At 35.7% G+C, this 25,449-nt stretch overlaps 4 protein-coding genes across 9 annotated transcripts; 2 read left to right on the forward strand and 2 right to left on the reverse strand.

Moving 5' to 3' along the window:
• The first annotated feature begins 539 nt into the window (after positions 1 to 539).
• Positions 540 to 3,251, forward strand: mrpl9 (mitochondrial ribosomal protein L9). The gene is made up of 7 exons (XM_079591068.1): positions 540 to 1,037; positions 1,356 to 1,515; positions 1,590 to 1,714; positions 2,296 to 2,349; positions 2,456 to 2,557; positions 2,668 to 2,751; positions 2,866 to 3,251. Exons 1-7 carry the CDS (start codon positions 930 to 932, stop codon positions 2,977 to 2,979), a joined length of 747 nt encoding a protein of 248 aa, XP_079447194.1. The 5' UTR covers positions 540 to 929; the 3' UTR covers positions 2,980 to 3,251.
• Positions 3,103 to 9,141, reverse strand: prcc (proline rich mitotic checkpoint control factor). Its single transcript, XM_079591067.1, has 6 exons — positions 8,440 to 9,141; positions 8,316 to 8,363; positions 6,854 to 7,339; positions 6,671 to 6,763; positions 5,731 to 5,877; positions 3,103 to 5,620 (listed from the first exon to the last, which is right to left on the reverse strand). Exons 1-6 carry the CDS (start codon positions 8,668 to 8,670, stop codon positions 5,468 to 5,470), a joined length of 1,158 nt encoding a protein of 385 aa, XP_079447193.1. The 5' UTR covers positions 8,671 to 9,141; the 3' UTR covers positions 3,103 to 5,467.
• A 634-nt stretch (positions 9,142 to 9,775) lies between these two features.
• On the reverse strand, positions 9,776 to 12,764 carry mrpl24 (mitochondrial ribosomal protein L24). Of its 2 annotated transcripts, none has more exons than XM_079591355.1 (6): positions 12,076 to 12,764; positions 11,634 to 11,817; positions 10,573 to 10,668; positions 10,370 to 10,473; positions 10,141 to 10,271; positions 9,776 to 10,030 (listed from the first exon to the last, which is right to left on the reverse strand). In XM_079591355.1, the coding sequence occupies exons 2-6, from the start codon at positions 11,814 to 11,816 to the stop codon at positions 9,894 to 9,896; spliced, it is 651 nt and encodes a 216-aa protein (XP_079447481.1). In that variant the 5' UTR covers position 11,817; positions 12,076 to 12,764; the 3' UTR covers positions 9,776 to 9,893. The 2 variants fall into 2 exon arrangements, with proteins under 2 accessions (XP_079447481.1, XP_079447482.1); XM_079591356.1 differs by having other exon boundaries at positions 11,634 to 11,820.
• Positions 12,765 to 12,951: 187 nt separating this feature from the next.
• On the forward strand, positions 12,952 to 25,016 carry rfx5 (regulatory factor X, 5). Of its 5 annotated transcripts, none has more exons than XM_079591350.1 (10): positions 12,952 to 13,008; positions 14,340 to 14,487; positions 14,978 to 15,011; positions 15,392 to 15,474; positions 15,690 to 15,809; positions 16,428 to 16,544; positions 17,099 to 17,177; positions 17,321 to 17,519; positions 18,002 to 18,096; positions 19,941 to 25,016. In XM_079591350.1, exons 2-10 carry the CDS (start codon positions 14,396 to 14,398, stop codon positions 20,934 to 20,936), a joined length of 1,815 nt encoding a protein of 604 aa, XP_079447476.1. In that variant the 5' UTR covers positions 12,952 to 13,008; positions 14,340 to 14,395; the 3' UTR covers positions 20,937 to 25,016. The 5 variants fall into 5 exon arrangements, with proteins under 5 accessions (XP_079447476.1, XP_079447480.1, XP_079447478.1 ...); XM_079591354.1 differs by lacking the exon at positions 12,952 to 13,008 and adding an exon at positions 13,028 to 13,076; XM_079591352.1 differs by lacking the exon at positions 12,952 to 13,008 and adding an exon at positions 13,043 to 13,072.
• The last annotated feature ends 433 nt before the right edge of the window (positions 25,017 to 25,449 follow it).

The following is a 25,449-nucleotide window of genomic DNA, read 5'->3' on the forward strand; positions in this document are numbered from 1 at the left end:
TCAATGTAATTTTTCAAGACCTCTGTTTGTTTTCTTTTGAATCCATCATATTTCACTGAAGTGTATTGACATGTAAATTGCATATACATGTGCATTGCATATAATTTTATACAATTTGTTGGGCCTTTTCCCTGCTGTTTTTACACTCTTGTTTACCAAATTTATTTTTTCAATTAACACTTAAGGTTTTTGAATCGGTGCATGTCGAGACATTTTATACATTCTCTATTTCTTTTGTATGAGTAGTCTAACTGCTTTTTTTCATGTTTTACAAGACTTTGATGCATAGCCAATTTTTTGTTGATTTATATTCTTTACAAATCAATAAAGAGCCTTTTCATATTTATGTTTATAGTGTTACTTCTCACATTCTTGACTAAAAAAAAACTCAATGTACAAAACTTACCAGTTCCAATGGTTGTGGTCCATGAATCAGGAGAGAGAGAGAAAATAACCTCGTCAAATCTGTTCTTCGGTAAATGCATTGAGCTTCTATGCTTCTATAGAAGAAATTAGACTTTTATTGAGCAGGGACTTTTATTTTGAAACCAATGAGTTACTTGGGGAACTAGTTATGTTTAACGTCATAACTCTTTTATATATTTATATGTTTATATATTTGTTTACAATATAATACGCCAATTTGGAAAACAAACATGCTGTACTATATTCATATTTTAAAGTAAGTGATAAATTCAGCTCATTAAACAAACGTGCTGACATTTTTTGTCAGGCAAAATACACCACTACCTTTTAGGGGTCCTTTATTAGTCCAGCGCTATTCATGTGTTTTAGGTTTTTGTGAATGCAATGACAGATTGTGAGAGATATCTGCTGAAATATTTGTGAATTTTGACAAAGTATTGATTAATGTTTGCAACTAAATAAATTCATCAATCTTCCATCTTAACGTATACCGTATATCAATAATGTGGGCGGTAGCATCACCAAGGTTTGTCCTTCAAAGCTGCTGGAATCTTTCAAATCTAAAATCTTCATTGAGTCGAATACAGAATCTGTCACAAACAGCATGCAAGGTAAGCAGAAGAAAATGAACATCTTTGATAACGCAGTGACTGATATCACAGTGCAGATTTGTAGTGATTCCTGGCAGTTATTGTTTTGACTTCATCTTGCCCATTTGTAAATAAACATAATTTTATAAACTGATGACTGAACATGCTCTTCATTGCTCATCTTGTTTATCTGTGTCTAATCTGATGACTAGACAGTAGACACAGATAAACAGTAGTTCAGGAAAGCACATATGTAATGCAGTTTCACTGAAATGACTTTGTAGATGGAGTTGTGATGAAAACACATGTACACCTTTTGACTTTTCAATCTTCTTCTAGAATACAGTAATTGTTGAACGCTGTTGGAAGGTTCCTTTATCAAAGGAAGGAAAGTCAGCCAAGCTACATCCACGTCGACACAGAGTGTACCGCATGGTTGAGGACAGAAAACACAATTCCCAGGATAAAATGGAGCTCATCCTCTCCCAGACCGTGCCCAGTGAGTGCCCTTGCATTACAAAAATATTGAAATATTTTTCGTTTGGATTTTTGATGTCATATTTATTTTTACAGAGCTTGGTGGACGAGGCGACACAGTTTTTGTGAAAAAAACAATGGGCCGAAACAAATTGCTACCCCAAGGCCTGGCTGTCTACCCTTCACAGGAAAATAAAGACATGTTTGCAGAGGAACTAAGGGTTAGTTACATCTAAAAATCTGTTATTTTGTTATTAACACAATTTCATATGGAAACCCATTTCTGCCACATAAGAAAAAAAGATCATGCAAATTAGAATTATGACATAAGTCAACATTATGACATACTAAGTCATAATTATGAGATGAAAAGTCGAAAGGATGGCTTAAAGGTAGGAGAGGCAATTTTTCGGAGAGGCTAACAATAGCGAGCTAGCTTTGAAAGCGTAAGCGTATTTACATATAAATACATTTAGACCTATTAACTTAGTGATTGCAATCGCGATGTGAAGAGACTTTCAGCAACAACAAAAAATTTCTGGTACAAATCACAATTATGACGCAAGTCAAAATTATGACATGTCATAATTTAAACTTTTTATCTCATAATAATGATGACTTTGTTGAATTTCAACTTCTCATAATTTACTTTCTATGTTATATTTTGACTTTTTAATGTAATAATTTAGAATTTTTATGTCATAATTAAGATTTTCCAAAGCATAATTTTTTTTTCTCTATGTGGTGGAAATGTGTTTTCATAATTTCAAGTGTTCACAGTTTTGCTTGGTTTTTCCTGTAGCTTCTGCGTGAGGGACGGCCAGAGGACCGAGTCCAGACACGCACAGGACTGCTAGTGAGTTACCTTGTGTTAAAAACATTATTTATAAAACAAAATTGCAGGTTTTATATATTGGTGTCAACGTGAGCAGCTTCATTTTGTGTTTGTGTTCATTTTGCAGACTGTTGAATTCCTGAAGAGAAAACAGCTTGAAGTTCCCATGCACACTTCAGTTCAGTACTCACTCACAAAAGAGATTATTTGCAGACAGTTTCTTAGACAGGTAAACACAGAATCTTAATTTTCATAAACGCAACATAAAATGCAAGTGCAAAAGTAATGCATACAGTGTTCGCAGTGGTTTTGTACCATTGACTGTATCTCTGTCCTCAGCTCGGTGTGGTTGTGCCGATTAATGCCTTGGCTCTTCCAGAAGAACCAATCACAGGGCCTGGAGAGCACTGGTGTGATGTCACGGTAAGTCATTGACTTTACAAGTGCAAACTGTACAGTTATATGATAATTTTTACACTTATGTGATTGAATAGTTTCTGGCAGAACTTGCTATCTGAACCGTGTTTGGTCTCTCAGGTGAATGGAGTGGACACGGTCAGGGTGCCTATGTCTGTGGTGCCGTATGTGGAGCCCAGCCAGCTGATGCTGATGAAGAAGCAACAAAACCAGGAACAGTCCGATTCAGAATAGTGTTTCTTTGCTGAATGCAACGTGGAGAATATACACAAGGAATTTGTACAAATAAAATGATTGTTTATTTCTTCCCGTGTCATCTTCATTCTTTGGCCTACATCTTTTTTTTATTTTTTTTTTATAAATTAACTGTATGTATATGCTCACTAAGAACAGGGCACTAAATGTGTCTGTACTTGTAATTTGAGAGGTGCCCTTTTTATTGCTATGTTTTTTATCTTTAAAATGACTGTCAGATTTCCCCAAAAAATTAAACATGCGTCATATGCAGTATTAGGTGTAATGCATTACTTAGTAGTTATTTACTGTAATTTAATTTTTCCAGGAAAAAGTAAAATAAGAGATTACTCATTTTTCTAATTACAGTTACTTCTGATGTAATTGCATTAAATACTGTATAGACTATAGAAAAGTTCTATGTAAAACAATAGTGGATTTAACGTCTAATTTTAAAATGTATGTTTTGAGTAGCTTTCCCAACACTGATATGTGCACATAATTGTTTTTTATGCAATGAAACTATTGTTTTTTCAATTTACGAAAACATGCTTATTCTGAATTCTTATACTTTTGTGACACAATTTTCAGTATAGTGTGATTATTCATTTATCTTCCCAATCCCATTACATTTTAACACTACTGCATTAGCGGAGTTATCTAAATCAAACTATTATTTACATTTCTAAAATAAAGCTGAAACCAAATATATAAAGCTGATTTAAAATACTAATAAAACTAAAAGAACAGAAGAGGCTCTTCCTCACTCATCACAATCGACTAAGATCTGATGTACAGAAAAATCAATTTTCACTGGGTCATCTTTTCATTATGTGTTTTGTGATATGGCAAATTATTCTGTGGGAAACGTCTTTCGAAAATGTGTATTTGCCCAGACAGTGCTGTAAAAGCAAAGCTGTGCAGAGTGCAGAGACTATCACAATCATCGCGGGACACGATGTGCCACACAAACAAGCTTCCAGTCCTGTCATCAGTCAAGGGACATCCTGATCTTTCCAACATGCTGGTGATGGCACCTTTTTACCTTAATAATCGTCTTTAAAAGTTCTACTGTACAGGTTATGCCTCCAAAATGTGCCAGAAACCTTCTTAATGTCTGATGTTATTTAGTACTTATCGGACTCATTTTAACTGTCAGGAGGGTTGCCAGTTCTGCGCAACACAGCTTGCCTAATGCCCAGTTAAAATTAGCCCCAAAATAGCCCAATGCAGGGTGCTGGAGCGCCGAAATTCTGCGTTTTTATTGAGGGGGTCGGGGGAGGTTGAAATCAACCCATGGAAACAAAATATCAACCCGCGGTTTAAAACCCAAAACAATTTAAAAGTAGCCTAATTTCCGAGGGCAAACCACAGACTTGGCAACGCCGTGTGAAATCGTGTTGAAGCTCAAATAATTTACTTGTTTCCCCCTTTAAAAACATATATATAATAAAACACCCAAACTCAACATTAAATCATTGTTCAATTTAATGTTTGTGGCTTGAACCCATTCCTACTTTTTGAGACATATATTTACACATTTAGCATAAATTAAAAACATTCCTCCCCCCATATTTTCTATGTAAAAATCTTGTAAAAGTCAAAATTATATTGTGAACCAACCTTATTTTGCTCAGGTTAACGTATTTTTTTTTATTTCTGGCAGTGATATAGTAACTATTTCACACATAAAAGTGTTTTTACACACAAAATGAAACATTTTAGTACATTTCCTATAGGTGTCATGAAACTGTTACACTTTACTCATGGTTCTACACAAGGGTCTTCGATTAAAAATCTATATTCAAATGAAAACGAGCCGTTAAAAGAATCAAACCAGGATTGGGAAGATTCACTCAAACACTTTTTTAAGGTTTTTTCATAACACTTTACAATAAGATTCAATACATTAACATGAATTAATTTACACACAAACATTAATTTTTAGACATTAACATTAGTTAATGCATTAAGAACTAATAATAAACAATAGCATATTATTAAATTAACATTGACCAAACTTATTAAATGCTATAAAAAAAATCATAATACATAACGCATTAACTAATGTTAACACACAGAACCTTATTGTAAAGCGTCTTATCAATAACGTTTTATATATGCCACTGCTTACGATGGCAGTGTGGAAGACAATACCCTATCAGACAAACAATTCATGACATCCCAGACATATGATAATAAATCATGTGAACCCACACAGCTACTGTAATGTTACAAGTGATTTTTGACAGAACTAAAACCTCATAACAAAACCCAATGTTGTTCAAATGGAAAGACCGTATTAGGTAGACATTTGGGAGCATAGCAGTCATAGCAGCCAATAGAGCTTTGCAGTCCTTCACTCCTTTCTGAAACAATACGAACTGGCATTACAGCTCTAAAAGCTGGCAGAAAGATTTCCGTATAGGCCAACAAAAGCTGCTCCACATAAGGTAGATGTGTGCGCAACATCCTGATACCCAGTCCGTTAGAATCCGTACTTGGCTTGCGTTTGTCTCCGAGTCATTTTGTTGTCGGCCCAGTTGTTCTTGAGTTCCAGCTCGCGTTCCTTGGCCTGATGAATCAGATACGTGATTTGGTGCTTGCGTCTCTGTTGCCCCGTTGGCTGATCTCCCTTTTTCTGAAAACGAGATGGAAAGGTCAGTCTCTCTCTTTCATTTATTTCCATCCCTCAGAAAATGGACACTGTTAGCAACTTCTGAAATGTCCTCATGTGTTGGAGGGGCTTACCTTGCTGAAGGACTTGCGCGGCTCGGCCTCTGCCGACATGTTCTTGGTCATCCATTGCTTATTGCCGCTCAGCTGATCGTCTCCTTTGATCTCCAGGAACTTGATTTCCTCTCTTCCGCGATTCTGTTTGCCCTGCAGACGCCGAAACTGGAGAAATACACAGAATATTGGAATTGAACCCTTATCAATCAGGATTTAGTCATGGCAAAACATTATGATGCACTAGTTGGTTTCTAGGGTGTTCTTAGTGGTTGCTAGGAGGTAACTTATTGGCCCAAGTAAAAAAAAAAAAAAAAAACACTATACAGAATTGTACACATGTTTTGCATCCACTAGGCAAATGTATAAGTATATTTGCTTGGAAAAGTAACAGCACACGTGATTGTGAATGTGATTGGCTAAGAAGAAAATGAATTTATAAATTATAAAAATAAATATACATTTTTGTAATTATTTAAACAAAACATCAATAAACAAATCAATGAAGAAATAAGACTATTGCAACTATACTATTGTACTGAAAAATAAAACATGATAATTTAATAATAATGGTCATTATTATTCAAAATAATATTTGTATTATTTAAAATACTAAAACGAACAAATCAATAAAATATATTATGATTGCAGTAATTCTATTGTACTGTAAAAAAAAGATTTTATTTTTTAATAATTATCAAATACACAAATTAATTAATTATTTAATTTTTTGATCATTTAATAAAAACAACAATAAAAAAATTAATGATTATTATTATTACTTTGTTTTACACAATAGTAATACAAATATTACATTACAAATATTTATGGCTGTGAATTAAAAAGTATTTAAGCAATTCATGTGGGTCATATTTCAGGTTGGAAAATATGGAAATCCATAAATACAGAAAAAAAATTGTATTTGAGTACAGAAAAAAAAGTGATGCAACAAACAACTCACTGCTTCATCGTTGAACATTGAAGAGGAGCCTGAACCGCCTTGCTCATCGGCTGCAGGGTTTGGGTCTTGGTAATATCCCTCCTCAACGTAATCCTGTCAAACATATGCATAAAGCATCAGCTGCTGAAAATACAAGGAATATGGTGTATGGTGCTTCTTCATGAGGACACGTGTTTGAAGTACCTGTGGGGAAGCCTCAGGCAGTGGATTCTCCGGATACTGCGGTGGGTATTCTTCCTTCTGACAGTCTTGCATGGCTCCGACTGGCCTACTGTCTGCATTAGAACCAAAGTCCAATGGAGAGTCCTCCACAGCGGGTGGAGGGTGTAGAGTGGGAACGTACTGCTGAGAATCTGGGTTTTTAGGCATCACGGGGTCTGATGAGCTTTCTGGTAGGGAAAAGTAGTTCTCCGGAGCGACGTCATCGTCACTTCCCTCTTCATCCGCGGCCATTTGTCGGGCTAACTGCATCGCCGCTGACTTTGCAGCGGCTTTGATGGCGGACGGGGATGGACTGGTTCCAGAAACACCCTGGGACTTTCCTGCGGTTGCCTTCGGCTTATCCGATCCAGGGCGTTTGGTTAGGGTGTGCGGCACCAGGTGCCGATGCATTTCCTTCACCACCAGATTCTTAGGCTGGGGCAGCAGAGAGGACAGACCACCACCTCCCTGGAAGAAAATATTCTTATTTACTACGAGGTTAGTCTACCCAGATCATTTAAACTTTCACATTTATGAAAAATATGATGAAATCGGGCCATCCAGAAAATGTTGTGATGGTGATGCCACAACCAACAGCTTATTAAAATATGCCCACTCACTTGAATGCTTATTCAATATTCAGTAATTTGGAGAGGCGCTGTGATTTATTTTCAAACATGAAATGGTTAGCCAATGATAACAGAGGTAATTTACATATAGAGTGCAAAAGTCCTGGCCACTTTTTCCTATTCATTTTTCTGTAGGCAATTTTTTTAAAGTATTTATTTAAGAGTTACAAGCCATGAACCAAACTAACATGCTTTAAGGTGATTCACAGCATTTACAAACTTTGATTTGAAGCAAAAAGGTATTTGAAAATCAGACAAAAAGAAAGTGCAAGACTGTGCGCTTAACAGCTTTAATGAGTTAAAGAACTACAATCCCATTAAGCACTGCGAATGACATCATTGGTTAAAAACAATGGAGAACTATAAAACTATTGATGTTGTTTACATATATAGAAACGATATTGTTTACATTTATTGAAAAATATACATGCATACAAATATCGTCTGACTCGGTTATGTTATTCGCAGCTCTGGTGTTAAACAGTTCCTGTGGAGCAATTTGCTTGTCGCGATTCTCTGATTGGTGGAGATCATGGGAAGGATCATGGGTAATGTAGTTTTTCCACCCGGAATTACAATTAGTTTCAACAAAAACAAATTCGATTCTTAATACAGTAGTAAAAAAAAACGTAATAGCTAATTATAAATAATTTATATTTAATAAACATATGTATATCTAATAATTATAAATGTAATAATATTTTATATACTTAAATGTGAAAGATGTTTAATTCTAAGGGTCAGAAGAAGGTGAAATATTTATTTAAAATAATGTACAGCTGTAATTAAAAAAAATAATGTTTTTTTATCCATACCTGGGGAGCTGATTTCTTTCGTACTGGCTCGTCATCATCAGAGTCGGACTAAAACAGACAAACACCATCAATCAGAAAGACTCTCAGTACAATCATTTGCTTTTAATAGATCAGTAAAACTCACTTCTGCTGGTTTTATTTCAGGAATGGTGATTCTGACGGGTTCTGTGCGTTTCTTGGGTTTCGGCAGGTCCATAATCACTTTCTTAGGTTGAGGAGCTGATGCTTGTTGTGCTTTTTTCGGCGCGGGCAGAGCAGCGAACAGTCCGCCGATCTTACCAGCGGGTCGAGCGAGTAAACGCGGCGAGTCATCGCGATCACTGTCGTCGCTGCTGTCGTACGCTACTAGAGACATCGCCACAGATCAGATGTGTTCATAAAAGAGTGAATCAGACGCAAGAATCGCTGACAACGGAGCTCAACTGATCTCATATCATTCTGTACTGTCCTTCCATGTTTATTTGGACAAACATTGTGTGTAAATATCTAACGTTAGATCACAACATCGATGCCAAATTCGCCTCCAGATAAATCTACGCTTGCAGAAGGACCCGTGCTTGCATTGGAAACTAAGCTTTTAAATCAATATTTTCTCTGCAAAACGCGAACAACACACGAATATATTAGTCTAAACAAACAAGCAATAACTGTTAATAAACATTTCGTTCCTCTTTAACCATTTAGACCCATAAACAGGTTTCTTCCACCACCATCGTGAAGGATTTCCTCAACATCCGCTGCACCGTTTCAGAGGATTAAGCGACACTGACACCAACTGGCGTGGAGTGGAATCCGATCAATAGACGTGACGAACCTTCGAATAAACAAAACAACTGCAAACAAGAATGTCATTATATATAATCCCCTTGCAAAAACATAACTCACACATAGCTCTACTCGAGTATTACCATGCATACATATTATAGTGAGAGAAACTGGGAATTATTGTGGAGATAGACAGATAATCCAAAAAAGTATCTTTATGTGAATATTATTTAAACTGTTTTGTTGTTGCTGAGGTAAAGAGGTTAAGTTGGTTAATGTTTAGGCATAATATTGAGTGGGATTTGTAAGATTTTTCTTTGTTTTTGTTTAGAAGACTAAAGCTCACCAAAGCTGCATTTATTTGATAAAAAAAAGAAAAGAAAAAAAAAGTAAAATCAGTAATATTATGAAAAATGTATATTTTTTTGTGGAAACACTTTTTAAAGATTCTTATATGTTCAAGATAATATGTAAAAAAAAAAAAAACAGCATTTATTTGAAATAGAAATAATTGCTAACGTTATAAATGTCTTTAGTGTAGCTTTTGATCAATTGAATGCATCCTTGCAATTCATTTCTTAATAAAGCTTTTACTGACCCCAATCGTTTGAAGCATAGTATACATTTGTGCAGAAAATAAGCCCAATATGTATTGGTTGGTAACATGTTTGTGGCATAAAATCAAGGAAACGGAGTATAACATTTGTTTAGTTTTATTGACAAAGTCTGCAGAACACATACATCATTTCTCCATGATAAATAATCTTGCTGTTGTTGTTAAGCTCAAACATAATACACAGTCTCTGTGGTAACTCAGTACCAGTAGCTTTTACGAGGCCTTCTATCTTCCTGAATGTTTAATTTCTCCATAACTTCTTCCTCAAGGGTTTTCAAAGATGGCATGTATGTTTTCTGAAGCGTGTCCTCTGGTGATGTGTCCTTGGGACCATCTGGAAGGTAGATAAACACTCCGTATTTAAAGATTTGATTATTTATAACTCTAGGAAGAAATGCATCGTTTTGTAACTTTCAATCCCCTTCCCTTCCTCAGAAACCCCACCTTTCCACTGCTGGGGAATGATGCCGTCTTTTCTCTGGAAGACAGGTTTGGGAATAATCCGTCCTGTCCTGACAGAAACGCGCACTCGCTCACCCTCTTCAGTGTATCTCCAATCGATATCTGTGGGCTTCCTAAGAAACATTAGACACAAACACATACATTGAGAGCCAGTTTACTGTATTACGGTATTGAATGTTTGATGCTCCTGAAGGCAATATTAACGGGTCACCTGTCAGTAGGGTCAATAAGCGCAATATCCTTCAGCAGCAGAGGGGCTTCACTGGCGATGTAAGTACCCCGATAATCTCCAGATCTGCCAATATACCTGTAATGCTGGAAAACATGTTTTAAACAATTTAAAGTGCTGCTTTTCAATATAATCTTGACGAAAAGAGTTTTAACAGTCTTATTAAATACACGTTTTACTCTTACCGTGTTCAGGCCCTCAAGAATGACCCAGTTTCGATGCCGGAACACCTGAGCAATTTTGCCCTGCTTTCCTTTGTCCTTCCCAGACAAAATCTCCACCTGGTTGAATTAGATTTAAATGCTATGTTATACAGATATGCATTGTCAAATAATACAAAACATGTACAAGTTAAATGGTGTTAAAACATCCATTACAGGGAGATTATTTAAAAAACTTTTTTTTTTTTTTATCTTTTAGATGCCATGGACCCCCAAATATAATAATCCTTGTGTGTGGGACCCTATTCTAAAATTCAAATGTTAGCTATATACTTGGTAACACTTTAATTTAAGGTGACATAGTTACTACATGTACTTACTATAGTAATAACAGTAAATTATGCACAATTACAAGTACCCTAGCACTAGTACTACTACCTACTACTTCCGGCGAGGTTGTGAAGTGTACATGTGGTGGACACTTTACTGTCCCATGAGGCCACGGGAGAGGATTTGTGAATGTCAGAGCAGCGATCGATCTCAATGGATGCTGGTAGGCATCATGGTAATGACAACATAGCGAATATAGTACGTCTAGATTACATTCATACTATATAGAGTGTATTTTTCTAGCGGTCACAAAGTACTTATTCAAAATAAGTACCTACTCAAGAGAGTATGCGATTTCATAATCTCTTCCCTGATGACGTGTATACTGGCGTGAGGGCGGGGCAACCTGTCACTCACATGAGATCACAGCAATAGCAACCCACACCCACCCAACATTTTTTTTCTTGTTCGAAAAGCCGTTTCACTCGAAAAAACGTCACAATAGAGAAGAAAAGATGAACACAACTTCCGTTTCATGTCGACTTTAATCAAAAATGTATTTCTTTTTTAAATCTTATCTTAAATCTACATATTATTTATATTTATATTTTTGAAAAACCCATTTAAACAATATCATTACTATTTACATTGAGTGGACTAAAAGATGCCTATGATCTGCAAGACTCAAAACTGAACATCCTTCCACTACATATTAAATGCTTTCTTACGTTTAAACACCAGAAAAGGTCACTTACTGTGTCTCCTCTCAGGACATGCCATTCGTCGTTTGCAATAGGTTCAACAAACACCTTTCTTCTTCTCTTGCCTGGTGGATTGAGCCGCTTGGCTGCGACCGTCCAAGGTCTGTTTGTCCCGTAACGGTAATCATGTGGAAATGCAGCTTTTGCTGCCATCGAAAGCAGCGCTGTCAGTCTCATGCTGCTGTGGACAATTTAAAAATCCATAAATTATCTGTGGAATCTACACTTGAATTACTCATATGTCATGCATTTCATCTTTTTTAAAAAAGCAACATATTTGGGTGGTAAGTTATATTCCCCACTGACAGTTTGTAATACGTTACTACACCAACGTGTAGTATTCAATAAAAGCGGTCACTTTCTTTGGCTTTGTAATGAGTGTTTATACATGAGGTTTTTAAACTGATCCCATATAATACAGTGGCACTCTACCTACCTGAATTATTGCTGCTGCTTTTAGAGACACATTCATATAAAATAACTAAACAGTGATCAGAAATCCACATAGACAGTATATAAGAGGAAATCCATCACCCACAAGGGTCAAACTTGTATAGAACATGCGGCACTTCCTTTTCCTATCGAGACAAGTGAAGTGGTGTCAAAATAAAAGTCTCGATTGGTATTTAAAAAGAAAGAAAAGACAAATCATCAGCATAAATTGCGTCAGGGTATCATTACATTCTTATTTGTTTTAATTTGTTAGGATTTACAATAGCAATTGTTTAATAAAACCAATAGCAATTGCTATAATAATGATAATGTTTAGCAATAAAAAAAATAGCAATAATTTATAATAATTCTGAAAGTCTTCCTGAAAGGTTTTGTTGGTACTGGTATTTGGTATTTATAGATATAGACGTTTTCCTATTCCTGAGACGTTAAAGTTTTTTTTTATGTATCAACTGGAGTGAAATAATAAAAAATGTGAGTGTAAAAATCTTTTAAAATTCCTAGGATTCAGTTGAGCTTGACATTAATTAACGGGTTGTATTAATGCTTTCAGTACAAAAACTATATATTAAATATAACTACTTTAAGGCTAATTTGGTATTAATATCACGATAAGAATTTTCTATATTTTAGGAAAATGTCCATCATTGTGTCCAATAACAATGTAGTTGTTTATATTTCATGAAAATGTACACAAAAATGATATTGCCTGACAGAATATTAAAAGGATCTCTCTATTTTTTTTGCTCGCATAAAACCCTAAACCAATCAAATTGCTCTTTCATTCTGTATCCAAGTAGGATGACTCAGACCAGCCAACTAGCGTCGAGCTTTGCTTTGTAGTCAGGCAGACATAACACAGTCGTCCAATCACAAAATAAGCTGAAAGGGGATTTTTGCTCTATATTTGTCTCAGGTAGTTTCTTTTTCGTTTATAAAATAAACGGTATCGTTATTTTGTATTTGAATGAGATATTGCATTAGGTAAACTTTGTACAATGATAATGGGTATTTTTATGAGTAAGGCCAGGTATTTTAATGTAATAATCGAAGGCTTTCGAGGCGTACAAGTGTGGCTAGCTAGCTCTATAGGAACAGCCTGGTAATGATATTAACGATAGCTAGCGTGTGCATACATATACTAAAAGCTAAAGTTGTGTATTTATTTATTTTTACAAATGGTGTCATTAAATTTTGAATTATAGTAAAATAACTTCGTTTTTTGTCGGTTTCGTTAAGTCGACGTCTCTTCGGCCTGTTCGAACTCACGTTAGCCTATTAGCTGCTAAGTCACACTCATTCAAACTAACGTTAGGCTGCTGTGATGTTTATTTCAAGTGATCAATGAGAAGTTGCGTTTGAGAATTTGGTTAACTTGCGCTAAAATGAGCTTTTGGTCATAAATAACCAATGGCCTCGTCTAGTTTCTGGTTGGTTGGCCTTTCTGTACGCCCACATAGAGATACACATGGGTGTAATCAACCAGAAGTGTGCATGTCTCATGTATGCTAGTCGTATATTAGATTAAATCACGCAATTAAGTGATAACGAGTGATCGGATTTGATCCTGGTATCATGCATACACCGGCCGAAAGCATCAGTATCTTATGTTGAGATCTTCATTGGGCGCGTGTGTGCTGAATATGAGCAAATGTCTGGACTGGGGCAGGAAAAACAGCCCTGCAGTATTTGGGCATGGTCGCTATCCGATTGACCTGACAACAGTTTCATGAGTGGCTGTATTTTCAAAACGGGGGAAATGTCTTGAGCGTTTAGGCGTGGGAGAATGTAGGCGCTTGCGTGGTTTTATTGCGTGTTTACAGTCTGTAGCTGCATGTGTAAACATGGCCTAAATATGCTAGTTTGTAGTGAAACTGAGGATCATTTACAGACATGTGACGAATTGATTGTTTACCAGTAAGCAGTTTGTTCTAAGACTATCTGGAGACTTTATGTTGTTGTGCATATTAAAGAAATACTATAAAACAACAAATTTGCTTTTTAAAAACCTAATACCACAAATATGGTCTAAAAACTGCAAACACTCTACAACTTTTACTGTTGACATTTAGTTGCATTAATCAACAGTGGAATTGTGTTAGTTTAACCCTGGTTGCTTCTCTCAATAAACCTATAATTCATTTACTTTTGCAAAATATACTGTTGCCTATCAGACTCTAGAACTCTAGAAAGTTAGCCGAAACCTAATGTGAACACATATTAACATTTGCCTCATATTCTATCTAGAGCTTCAGGTCCAGGAGGGTTCTGAATGCAGTTTGTCAGTCCAGTGTGGTTGAGACATGGCAGAAGATCATATAAAGACAGAAGCCTCGGCTGGGGAGGGGGAGACGGAGCCCAGTATGCTGCTGCAGAAGCTTAAGAGCAACATTTCGTAAGAACTACTACTTTTTACTCTTTCTACATTGTGTTTCAGATACGATATTAAATCTGTATTACCAGAAGAAATGGTATATTACCTTTAAAATGAAAGGGTTATTAGTTCACCCCCCCAAAAAGTCATTAATTACTCATCCTCATGTCGTTCCAAACTCATAAGTCTTTCATCTTCGAATCGGAACACAAATTAAGATCTTTTTGATGAAATTTGAGAGCTTTCTGTCCCTCCTTTGACAGCTACGCAACTACCACTTCATAAAGTTTATAAAGCGATCATAAAACTAATCCATATAAATCGAGTGGTTTAGTCCAAATTTTCTGAAGAAACACAATCACTTTATTCGCTGAACAGATTGAATTTAGGCTTTTATTGATATTTTTTACCGTTATTACCAGAAATGTTAGAAAAAAATAATTTTTATTTTCTATCTTTATTTGCACAAAATATACATGCATGTTTCTTATCTTTTATTTTTTTTCCACAGTAAAAATATGCAGTGCAAAGTGGACAAAATTTTGGTAAGTGGATAAAGTATAATGAGATTTCAGTCTTCTTGTAAAATTGATATCAAGTGTATTTTCAGTTATACTCTTATTTATAACAAGGATATAATAGGGTGACACTTTTTGTTAGCTAGTGTGAACACTGGAGAAACACTCAAGTATCTCATCAAGGGACATTTGTGGTAGATTATATTTGAACCCACGACTATTACATTAGCAGTTCAGATCCATAACAACTAGGCTACCACCAATCATGTTTATATTGTGTTATAACTGTGTCTTATTGTATAGTATAATATTACACACTCATTCAGTTTACATGTACATTTGCAGTGTTTTTGAGAACATTTCTTTCCCTCATTTCTTCTTTCTCCTTGTGACATGTCTCCTCTCAGGAAGAAGTACAGCGTTTCTCTGACAACGACAAACTCTACCTTTATCTACAGCTACCCTCAGGTCCAAGTACAGGAGAGAAGAGGTACTGGTCATAAAATCACACAAATATACTTCAGTCAGCCTTGTTCCATTTGTTTAAACTAGAATGCTGTATTTTTTTTTCTTTTTTTCTTTTTTATATATCAATTCTGAATAGTAATATTTGAGGTCCTTTTTAAAATCCTAGCCAATCAACTAATGTGACAAGAAATGTTATATGTGAAACATGTTTACAAACTGCTTCTCTGTGTGCACCAGTGGTGATTCAAACTCGGTCAACACAGCAGACCAGCTTCACACCTGTAACTGGATCCGTAGCCACTTGGAAGAACATCCTGACACCTGCCTGCCTAAACAAGATGTTTACGAGACATACCGGTAAGGACTGATTTGTTGTCGGAAAAGTATAGGAATCATTGAGTACACCAGAATTATTCTTGCCTATTTTTTGGGAAAAATCATATTAAAGCCAAACTGTATTGATGATATTCCATTTTTTATAAAATCTAGCATCCCATTCGTACAACCATATAAACAGTCACCGCGCTAGATAGTCAGCTGATGATATTGAAATTTCGGTCAAATACATGCTATTTTCGGTGTGTATAAAACATACAATATGCTTCAAATGTTTATTCATGTATGTTTAATATGCATAAACTAATAAAGAATACAAGTTGCAGCAGCTCGTTTAAAGTTTATGACACGTCCAAATCAGAAAGTCGGGTATCAAAATGATCTCAGAGTTTCCCAGTAGTAAATACGACTTGAGTTCATGTCTAATTTACGACTTGGAAACTTATAATTACGATACTTCCAATAGACAGTATTACTTGTGGTTATATCTAATAAATGTGTATATCTTATATAGGTAAACATTTTCCATCTGTTTACCTAGACTTTTAGCGGACTATTATCTGTTTTTTTCTGTCCCATGTTTGCAGTTTTTCACAAAAATACAATGATTGCTTACTGATGTCTTTTATATCTAAACAGGAAGCACTGTGACAACTTGCAGCATCGGCCTCTAAGTGCAGCAAATTTTGGCAAAATCATCCGAGACATCTTCCCTAACATTAAAGCACGAAGACTGGGCGGTAGAGGACAGTCCAAATATCCTTTTGTCCCTGATTTCATTTAATTTGTATAAAACACAATCGTTTTTGCCTCAAAATATTTCCAAAACCCTATCTAGAGAAGTCCAAGACACCATATCATCAGATTGATAGTACAGTGATTCATAAATGTTATGAAAACACACACATTGCACTGTTAAAGATTTAATATTTCAGATACTTAGATGGCTTTCTGCACATTGTCAACACTCGTCTTGATACAATGTAAGCTTGTTTCCGCCACAGAATAAAAAAATAAAAAATGTAATTGCAACTTTTTATTTATATTAACTCACATTTGCGAAATAAAAAGTCAGAACTGTGAGATAAAAGACACAATTACCTTTTTTATTTGTTATTCCATGGTGGAATATATCTGTAATGATTTGGTTTTGAGAGGTTTTTAAAATGTCTTATATGTCTAATACTTTTGACATTTGAATTTCATTCCATTCAATTGATAATCATTTAACTGAATTCCAACTAAAAATCTCTTTCAATTTGATGAAACTTAGTGTATAGTATATTGTCCCTTAACATAATTTTCAGCACATACTGCTATAGTGGGATACGTCGAAAGACCGTGTTAAACATGCCGTTACTGCCCAACCTGGACCTCAAAAATGACCCGGTATGATTGTCTTTCCACTACAGACTTTTTCTCTAATTTGCTTTCACAACATGAAAATAATACAGGCTATCGGTTAATTTGAACATTATTATGCTTATGCTAAATTATTCTATTTACATACCCATTTGATGTGCCACCTCCAGTCTGAACTGACAGAACTGGTGCAAACCTACAAGCAAGAGGTCACCGAAGCAGCCTGTGAACTCATCTGTGACTGGGCCCAAAAGATCCTGAAGCGTTCTTTTGACACGGTGGTAGAAATCGCACGCTTCCTCGTGCAGGAGCACATCGTCAACCCACGCTGCAGCCAAGCCGAGCTCGTCACCTCAGCCGCTCTTGCAGGTACGTGTCAAGTAAATAGTAAGATGACGTGTTACATTTTGCTCAGAGTTATTGTAGTATCATTGATATACTATATTGATACAGGCTTTGTTAATTACTTGAATTAGATATGTTTTATATATATTTTCTGTTTTCAATTTAGTTAGAATGTTTTATTTTTTTAATGTTTATGTAGTGTTTATCAAGTTATTTATTTTAGAATTTCAACTTGAGATATTTAGCCTTGGCATCTAGATAAATAAAATAAGATAAATAATTTTATCTTATTTCAGGTAATGAATTTTTTATTTTTTATTTTTGGTTTTAGTTTTAGTTAATGCTAAAAACACTGGTTTTGGCTGGTTTTGTATAATATTTTGTATATATATATATGTGTGTGTGTGTGTGTGTGTGTGTGTGTGTGTGTGTGTGTGTGTGTGTGTGTGTGTGTGTGTGTGTGTGTGTGTGTGTATATTTCTTATTTTTTTCTTTATTATTATTAGGTGGATCTTCCAAACCTCATAAGGTAATCAAAAAGATTTCAGCAGCTTCCCGAGCAGGTGGAGCAGATGAGGATAGTGGCAGTATGGATAATAAGGTATATTATTATTTTCATTTCTATCCCTACTAATTAAAAAAAAAATGCTATGCAAATAAAATAATCAGAATAATTCATAATTATAATAATGAATAATAATGAATAATGATAATAATGAAAAATAATTCATAATGATTCATAAGTCAGTCATTTTTGCTCTTCTCTCAAGAACAGTTGATTCAGATTGCTGCAAATATTTGTTTAATATTTGTCAAATATCATCAAAAAAAATGTCCCACATATCTGTGCATTTTTTTTCATACTGTTATGTTTCTTAACTGAATTCAATATTTAAGGACAGTGTATTTATTTATTTAAGTAGCAAGGTCCTAATAGATAATTTACTGTCAGCCAACCCTTAAAGGGGTATTTTGCCCAAAATGGAAAATGATCCCATAATTTACTCACCCTCAACCCATCCTAGGTGTATATGAATTTCTTCTTTCAGCCAAACGCAATCGGAATAATATAGAAAAAAAAATCCTTGCTCTGGGCTTTATAATGGGAGTGAGTGAGTGGTACCTTATTTTTTTGAAGGCCAAAAAAGCGCATCAATCATAAAAGTAATCCACACGGCTCCAGGGGGTTAATAAAGGCCTTCTGAAGCAAAGTTATGCGTTTCTGTAAGAAAAAAATCCATATTTATTAGGTCTGTAACGATTAATCGCGATTAATTGAAATCCAAAATAAAAGTTTGTGTTTACATAATATATGTGTGTGTATTGTGTATAATTATTTTGTATATATAAATACACACACATGCATGTATATATTTAATAAAAATGTGTTATTTATATATAAAATAGTTATATGTATATATAATATAAATCATATAAAAATATATATGCAGTATATAAATGCAAATATTTCTCAAATATATACATGCATGTGTGTGTATTTATATATACAAAATAATTATACGCAATACACACACATATATTATGTAAACACAAACTTTTATTTTGGATTTCGATTAATCGCGATTAATCGTTACAGCCCTAATATTTATAACTTTTATAAGCAATAATCTCTGGCTTGCTAGAGTTCTGGCAGAAGAATGACCTCTGACCCGACACATGACGTAGGATTAGACGTCTCGCGGTTAAATAAAAAAAAACAGGGCTGGGTAACAAACTCAAGCTCCTCTGACATTTCTCTGTAAAAATTCTCGTTTCAGACTCATGACAGTGTTTTGTTTTGCTCTATCCTCTGCGCTTCAGCGTTCATCAATATGTCATGCGTCGGGTCAGAGAAGGTTACCAGAAGCCAGTGATCATAGTTTGTAAAGTTATAAATATGGATATTTTTCTAACAAAAACACATCGCAGAAGGCCTTTATTAACCCCCTGTAGCCGTATGGATTACTTTTATGGATGTGTTTTTTTTTTTAGCTTCAAATTCTAGGTACAATTCACTCCCATTATAAAGCTTGGAAGAGCCAGGCTGTTTTTTTAAATAACTCAAATTGTGTTTGGCTGAAAGAAAAAAGTAATATTCATGTAGGATGGCTTGATTCATTTTTGGGTGAACTAACCCCTTTAATGGCTCGTTTTGCAGAGGGGGAAAGTCCAGGTTCAGAAAGTAAAAGTCCTCCTCAGTATTTTGTTCTAATCACCTGGATTTGCTAATTAGCACAGTTTTTCAGCTAGGAGATAGAACTAATTAGTGAAATCAGCTGACTGAGTTCATGGGTGGAATAAACATATGGCAGGACTTTTACTTTCTGACCCCTGGACTTTCCACCTCTGTCGTTTTGCGATAATGTCACATATTAGCTGTAGCAAATACTATAAATCGTACATATAATACTTTAAGAAAAAAGTATAACTTGATGTTTTTGGCAGCAAAAAGAGAAAGACGGTGTGGAACAGCCGCCCTCCAATAAGCAGCAGGTCAGTGACAAACCGACCAACAAGGTGGAGTCGGCTCGAGTGGAGGCCTACATGAAGAAGCTGCCTCAGCTCCTTCCCAGGGGCACCGTCCCAGAGAAAACCTCCCCACCGTGTCTAGCACCAGCCGATTCGGGAAGTGTTCAAGTCACTTTGCCCATTACCGTCACAACGATACCCTCTCAACCAGGCGGCACCGTCCCTCTTATGATTCTGCCATCGGGCATTAATCTCTCCTACCCTGAGCGTGAGAAAACTTCGGTCACGGTCACCACTTCCGCTGCTCCGACCCCTGTCGTCCAGAGAGCGCGACCGGCGGCTCCAAAGAGGGGCCCTGACCCGTCCACCTCAGTGTCAGCCGCTGGCGTTGCTCCAAAACGCAAAAGAGGACGACCCAGAAAGCCAAGACCTGAAGACGTGGTACCACATGTACAGTCAGCCCCAACCTCGAATCCTAATCCAACTTTGCTCACAAGAGGAGTAATCCAAAAGGCCATGCCTTCTTGTGCTCCCGCAACTCCTTCGCAGTTGGTTGAAATTGTGATCCAGGACCAGCCAGGCTTGATGCTTAGCCAACTTCCGACCATCCAGGAAGTGACAGACGCTGAGAATAGAGGCGTAGTGGTGCAGTGTCAACCCGCACCAGAACCGGAGAAGCAGCAGTCCGTCCTGCTAATGCAAGATCCCAACCAACCCGGTTTCGAGCTGACCAGCAGGAGGATGGTCATCCAGCGTGCGCCGTTATACAGAGAAGGAAGGCCTGTTCCCCTAGAAGTGCCACAGAGCGCCATCTCGTACCTCCCGCCTGCAACGTTATTAGGGGACAGAGGAGACGTGGAAATTACCCTGACTCCTGTGGAGCCACACGCCGATTCCATGCCAAACTCAGCAGGTATCTCCAGCTGCTTCGGCTCCTTGTCTGGAGAAACCCCCAAACCTGACGGCCCGTGACAGCCGACAGCAAACCGTCTGCTTTCTCAGAGACTCCGTGATCTCAATGCCTTTCCAGTGCTTCTGTGAATCGCATATTAGCCTGTAGTCAATCTGAGGTTTACCGTCTTGGCTGAGCTCGAGTGGGTATGTCTGCTTTCTGTGTAAAAAAAAAAAAATGTATAGAAGTACAACCTCTCATTGTTGCCTTCAAACAGCAACTACACTCATATTTTCATATTAATAACATGACACATTAGTGAATTCCTGAAGATTTCAGGAATGCTGTTGAAGAGATTATGAATTTAAGTGACCTAAAACAAATGTTTTGACTGTTTTGACATTGAATAGATATACTCGCAAATAACAGTCCAATCTGGTCCGGCTCAGTTCTAAACATCTAAAAAAGACAAGTCATAGTCACAGAAGAACTGCTTAGCATCCGTCTGCGTTTGTCCCCACGCTCAGTGCCATTAAGGGCAGTCGATCTTTTCTTGCTCTACATCTTTGCATGTTTGTGTTTGTAAACATGAATTGAGACATTTGAGTGTTTGTAGCTGTCAGATGACAAAGAGTGATATTACGGGTTTGCAACTTCAGGGTTCTTAAAAAAAGTCCCTCTCTCTCCCAATGATTGGGTTAGTAGTTATGCGTTCAGTTTTTTAAGTATTATTAACGTCACAAATAGATCCTTATATACAAAGCTTCGAAATGACTACATCTAGTTGCTGTTGCGAAGGTCAAGACGACACTACTGGATCAGATGGTGCACAATGTAGGTGGATAGAAAAACGAAGACCTCTTACGTCCCTTTAAATATGCAAATGAGGCTGTGATTTCGGGATTGTTCTCAACCCCCCCCCCCCACCCCCACCCCCCCTCCCCCTCGTTCAGGTCTGTCCAGTTGTTTTCTTACAGCAACATAAATAGCACTTAACAGATGTAAATAGTTTATCTGTGAGCCCAGAAGAATATCTTCATAGGTTAAGAATACCAGAATTTAAAATTACATTTTAAATGTAAATGTTTTTGTTTTTCCAAATGTATAGCCATCGTCACTATATTGCTACCATGAAATATTATTCCGATTATTAGTTACTAGTAAAGTGTGCACTGTCACCCTAAAAGCATGTACAAGAAAATTAGAAGATGTTAAATTTCTAAAATTTGATATTATTTAAATTTAGACTGAAATATGTACTAATTATTTATTTATGGAAAACAATACAAAGTTTGCGCCACAACAGCTTCTCTTTGTGTTGATTATCTCTTAAAAAGAGAATTTTGCTCTATTTCTATAGCCTTTAAACACAGTTTTTATTAGTGGTTTGTGTTTCAGATATTACACTTGATCTTGTGAGGAAAAAGTGTTGTAAAAAATTGTCACTTTATTTGTAATTCCGTAATTATTATTTAAAAATGATAATCTATAGTTAAAACAATTAATTTGATGCGCTTTATTAAATTCAAAAGTATTGAAAGGCTATGAATTGAGATAAAAAAAATCTCCTTTAAAGCTTACTCAAGATGATATAATCTCAGCAGACGCTGTTGATGGATAAAGGGGTTTAAAAGCAAAGCCACTCCTAATTATTTATGAAGAGATTTGGAGTCAGATGTAGTTATTTATTCAAATATTGTAGTAATATATGTGAGATGGGGAATGAGTAGAAGCGATAACTTTACTAAAGAGTAATGGTGCTTTAAAAAAGCGAAACGGGTTTAACTACGCAAATGATTGTGCTTCACAACGCAGTGATGTCACCAATCCGCAGTTTGACTGCACTGAACGTCCGCTGCTCACTGGTGCTGATTTACTACGGTACACGCTAGCGGTGCATCAGCAGAAGACACATTTAGACTCGTCGAATGATTGTGCTATATATGTCATGCTTAATTCTGCTCGGTTTACTCAAGGTTCAAATTTTGACTAACCAAAATTAATTGAAGCCTTTATTATAATTGCAGGAGCTTTTAATTTGTGGTATTGGTTGGGCCTGTTGCATTTTGATCAATTTGTGTTTTATATTACGATTTATTTTCCCTTGTAAAGGCAGTGCACAGTTCTAATATCCTGCCTCGTTTGCGGTCTCGAGATTTGAATACTAATGTTATATCTCAATATCCTGTGAAAGAAAACATCAGACTTAGTTTTTTTGAAGAATACATTGACAAAAAAAAAACATGTAATTTGCATTAATAACCACAGACAGTTAATGAAGTCATTTACTAAGACAGTTCTTATTTGCAACGTTCAAAGGAATGACTGAAAACTGGAACATTAGATTCATGTGGATCTGAGGAATGACATAGTTGAGGAATGAGTGTAAATAATCCGATTTGACTGATCTGAAGCAGAAAAGTTCCTTTTTATACCTGAGAAGTGATTGAAAGCAGTTTAAAAGTGTAATTTTATGGAAGCTTGTTTACGCCAGGAAATAAAATAACTAGTTGTGACTTTTTATCACACATTCCTGACTTTTTTCTCCCAATTGCGAGATATAAACTCGCATTTTTTACTTTATCTCGCAATCGAGTTCTCGCAATTCTGACTTTGTTTCTCTCAAAATTGTGAGTTAATGTCCTGCAATTCTGATTTTATTTATCAAAATTGAGACATCTAAACTTGCAATTGTGACTTTTTATCTCGCAATTGAGTTTTCACAATTCTGACTTTTTCGCAGTTGTGAGTTTATATCTCGCAATTCTGACTTTTCTCGCAAGTTATGAAGTCCGAATTGCGAAATATAAACTCGTTTTTATTTCTTAGAATTGAGAAAGTTGGAGTTGCGAGTTATGAAGTCAGAATTGCAAGATTCAGAATTGCAAGATTCAAACTTGCAATTGCAAGTTATAAAGTCCGGCGAGCTATAAACTCGCAATTCTTACTTTTTTCTCATAATTTTGAGTTAATTTCTCAGAATTGAGAAATATAAACTTGCAATTGCGAGATAAAATTCGCAATTGTGAGTTATGAAGTCCGAATTGCAAGATATAAACTCACTATTCTGAAAAAAATGTCAGAATTGTGACATACAAACTTGTAATTGCAAGAAAAAAGTCTGAATTTTTAGATAAAAGGCCGCAATCGCCTTTTTTATTTTATTTTTTATTCTGTGGCGGAAATGAACTTCCATATTATTCCATGGGAATAAATGAAACATTCGGGCATATGATCACTTCCATCCATTTATGGATAGATTATTCATATCCTCATAGTCCATTGACGAATAATGTCATTTTTTGTTGCAAGTACAATGTCACACCGCAGAAATGTAAAACGTTCAGTACAACATAGTGCCTCATACAAACCACTGTGCTCTGTAAATATCCATTTTCTTCGCATTATTTATGAGGTTGTGATTACGCTCTGAAGCATGGAGTGGATTCTTTGTTTTTACTGTTTTGTAAAGGCTCACAAAACTGTTGCCCTCAAAAAGACGGAAAACCAAAATGACACGCTGGTCACACGAGTGGTCAAGGTGCCGATCGTGTGTTGTAATTACCCATCAGTGTCGGTAATTCGTATGTTTCATTGTGACAAACTCAATTGCGGACGTGTCTAGCACATTAACTTCTCACCGAGTCATGTAGAATTGTTCATTCGTTTTCCTATCAACCCCGTGGAATCTGCGTACGTGTTCATTTGTTGTGCGTGTCAGTATGCCACGAGTTTACCCTGCCATTTTTACCATAGACATCTAACATGTCTAATGTTATAATCTAAATACCACCTCTTTTTTTTTAGTCAGTCCATGCATGGTTTGTGTATTGAATATGTTTTTAAAAAGTTACAAAAGGATCTGATATTTGTTTCGGAGTTGGGCAGTTTCTTTCGAAAACATTTGAACCCTGGTGTTTGTCTTGCACTTTAATTTTCTCAACGGAAAGCACACAGGGGGAGAAAAAGATGAAATGCAGCACCTTGTACATTGTTTGTTTTTGTACTTATAAAGTTTCTTTTTGTATTTCATGTTTTTTCATGTTAAAAGTGTACAATTGGACATCTTCCATATAAAAACAATGAAACGAAATGATCTCTGACTGTGAGCACATTTTCATAAATCAGCACTAATAAACTATGTATGATGTGTTTCTTTATATCAAGTGTTTGTGAACTACTTCACCCATGTTCACTGCATTTATAATGTTTTAATGATATATAATTATATTTTCTTATTTTCTCAGTAGTTCTAATATCTCTTAAGATACAGATTTAAAAAATGTCAACTCAAAAAAAATTATTTTGAGTTGCAGTTAGAATGCTAATAAGATTTGAAAAGTAATTAAATAAATACTGTTTCAGCTTAAGCATTATTATATATTTTATATAATAATTACTTATTTTTTTAAATATAATAAACGAATTTAGCTACATGCACTGCTACCTAAAAGTTTGGGGTTGTTATGAATTTTTAATATTTTAGAAAAGCCTTCTTTCAGTGTTCACCAAGGCTGCAGTTTTAAAAAAAATACAATAGAAATATAGTAATATTGTGAAATAATAATAGAATTTAAAATGTTTTCTATTTTA

Source organism: Phoxinus phoxinus (assembly GCF_949152265.1).
Source record: "Phoxinus phoxinus genome assembly, chromosome: 19".
Taxonomy (NCBI): Eukaryota; Metazoa; Chordata; class Actinopteri; order Cypriniformes; family Leuciscidae; genus Phoxinus; species Phoxinus phoxinus.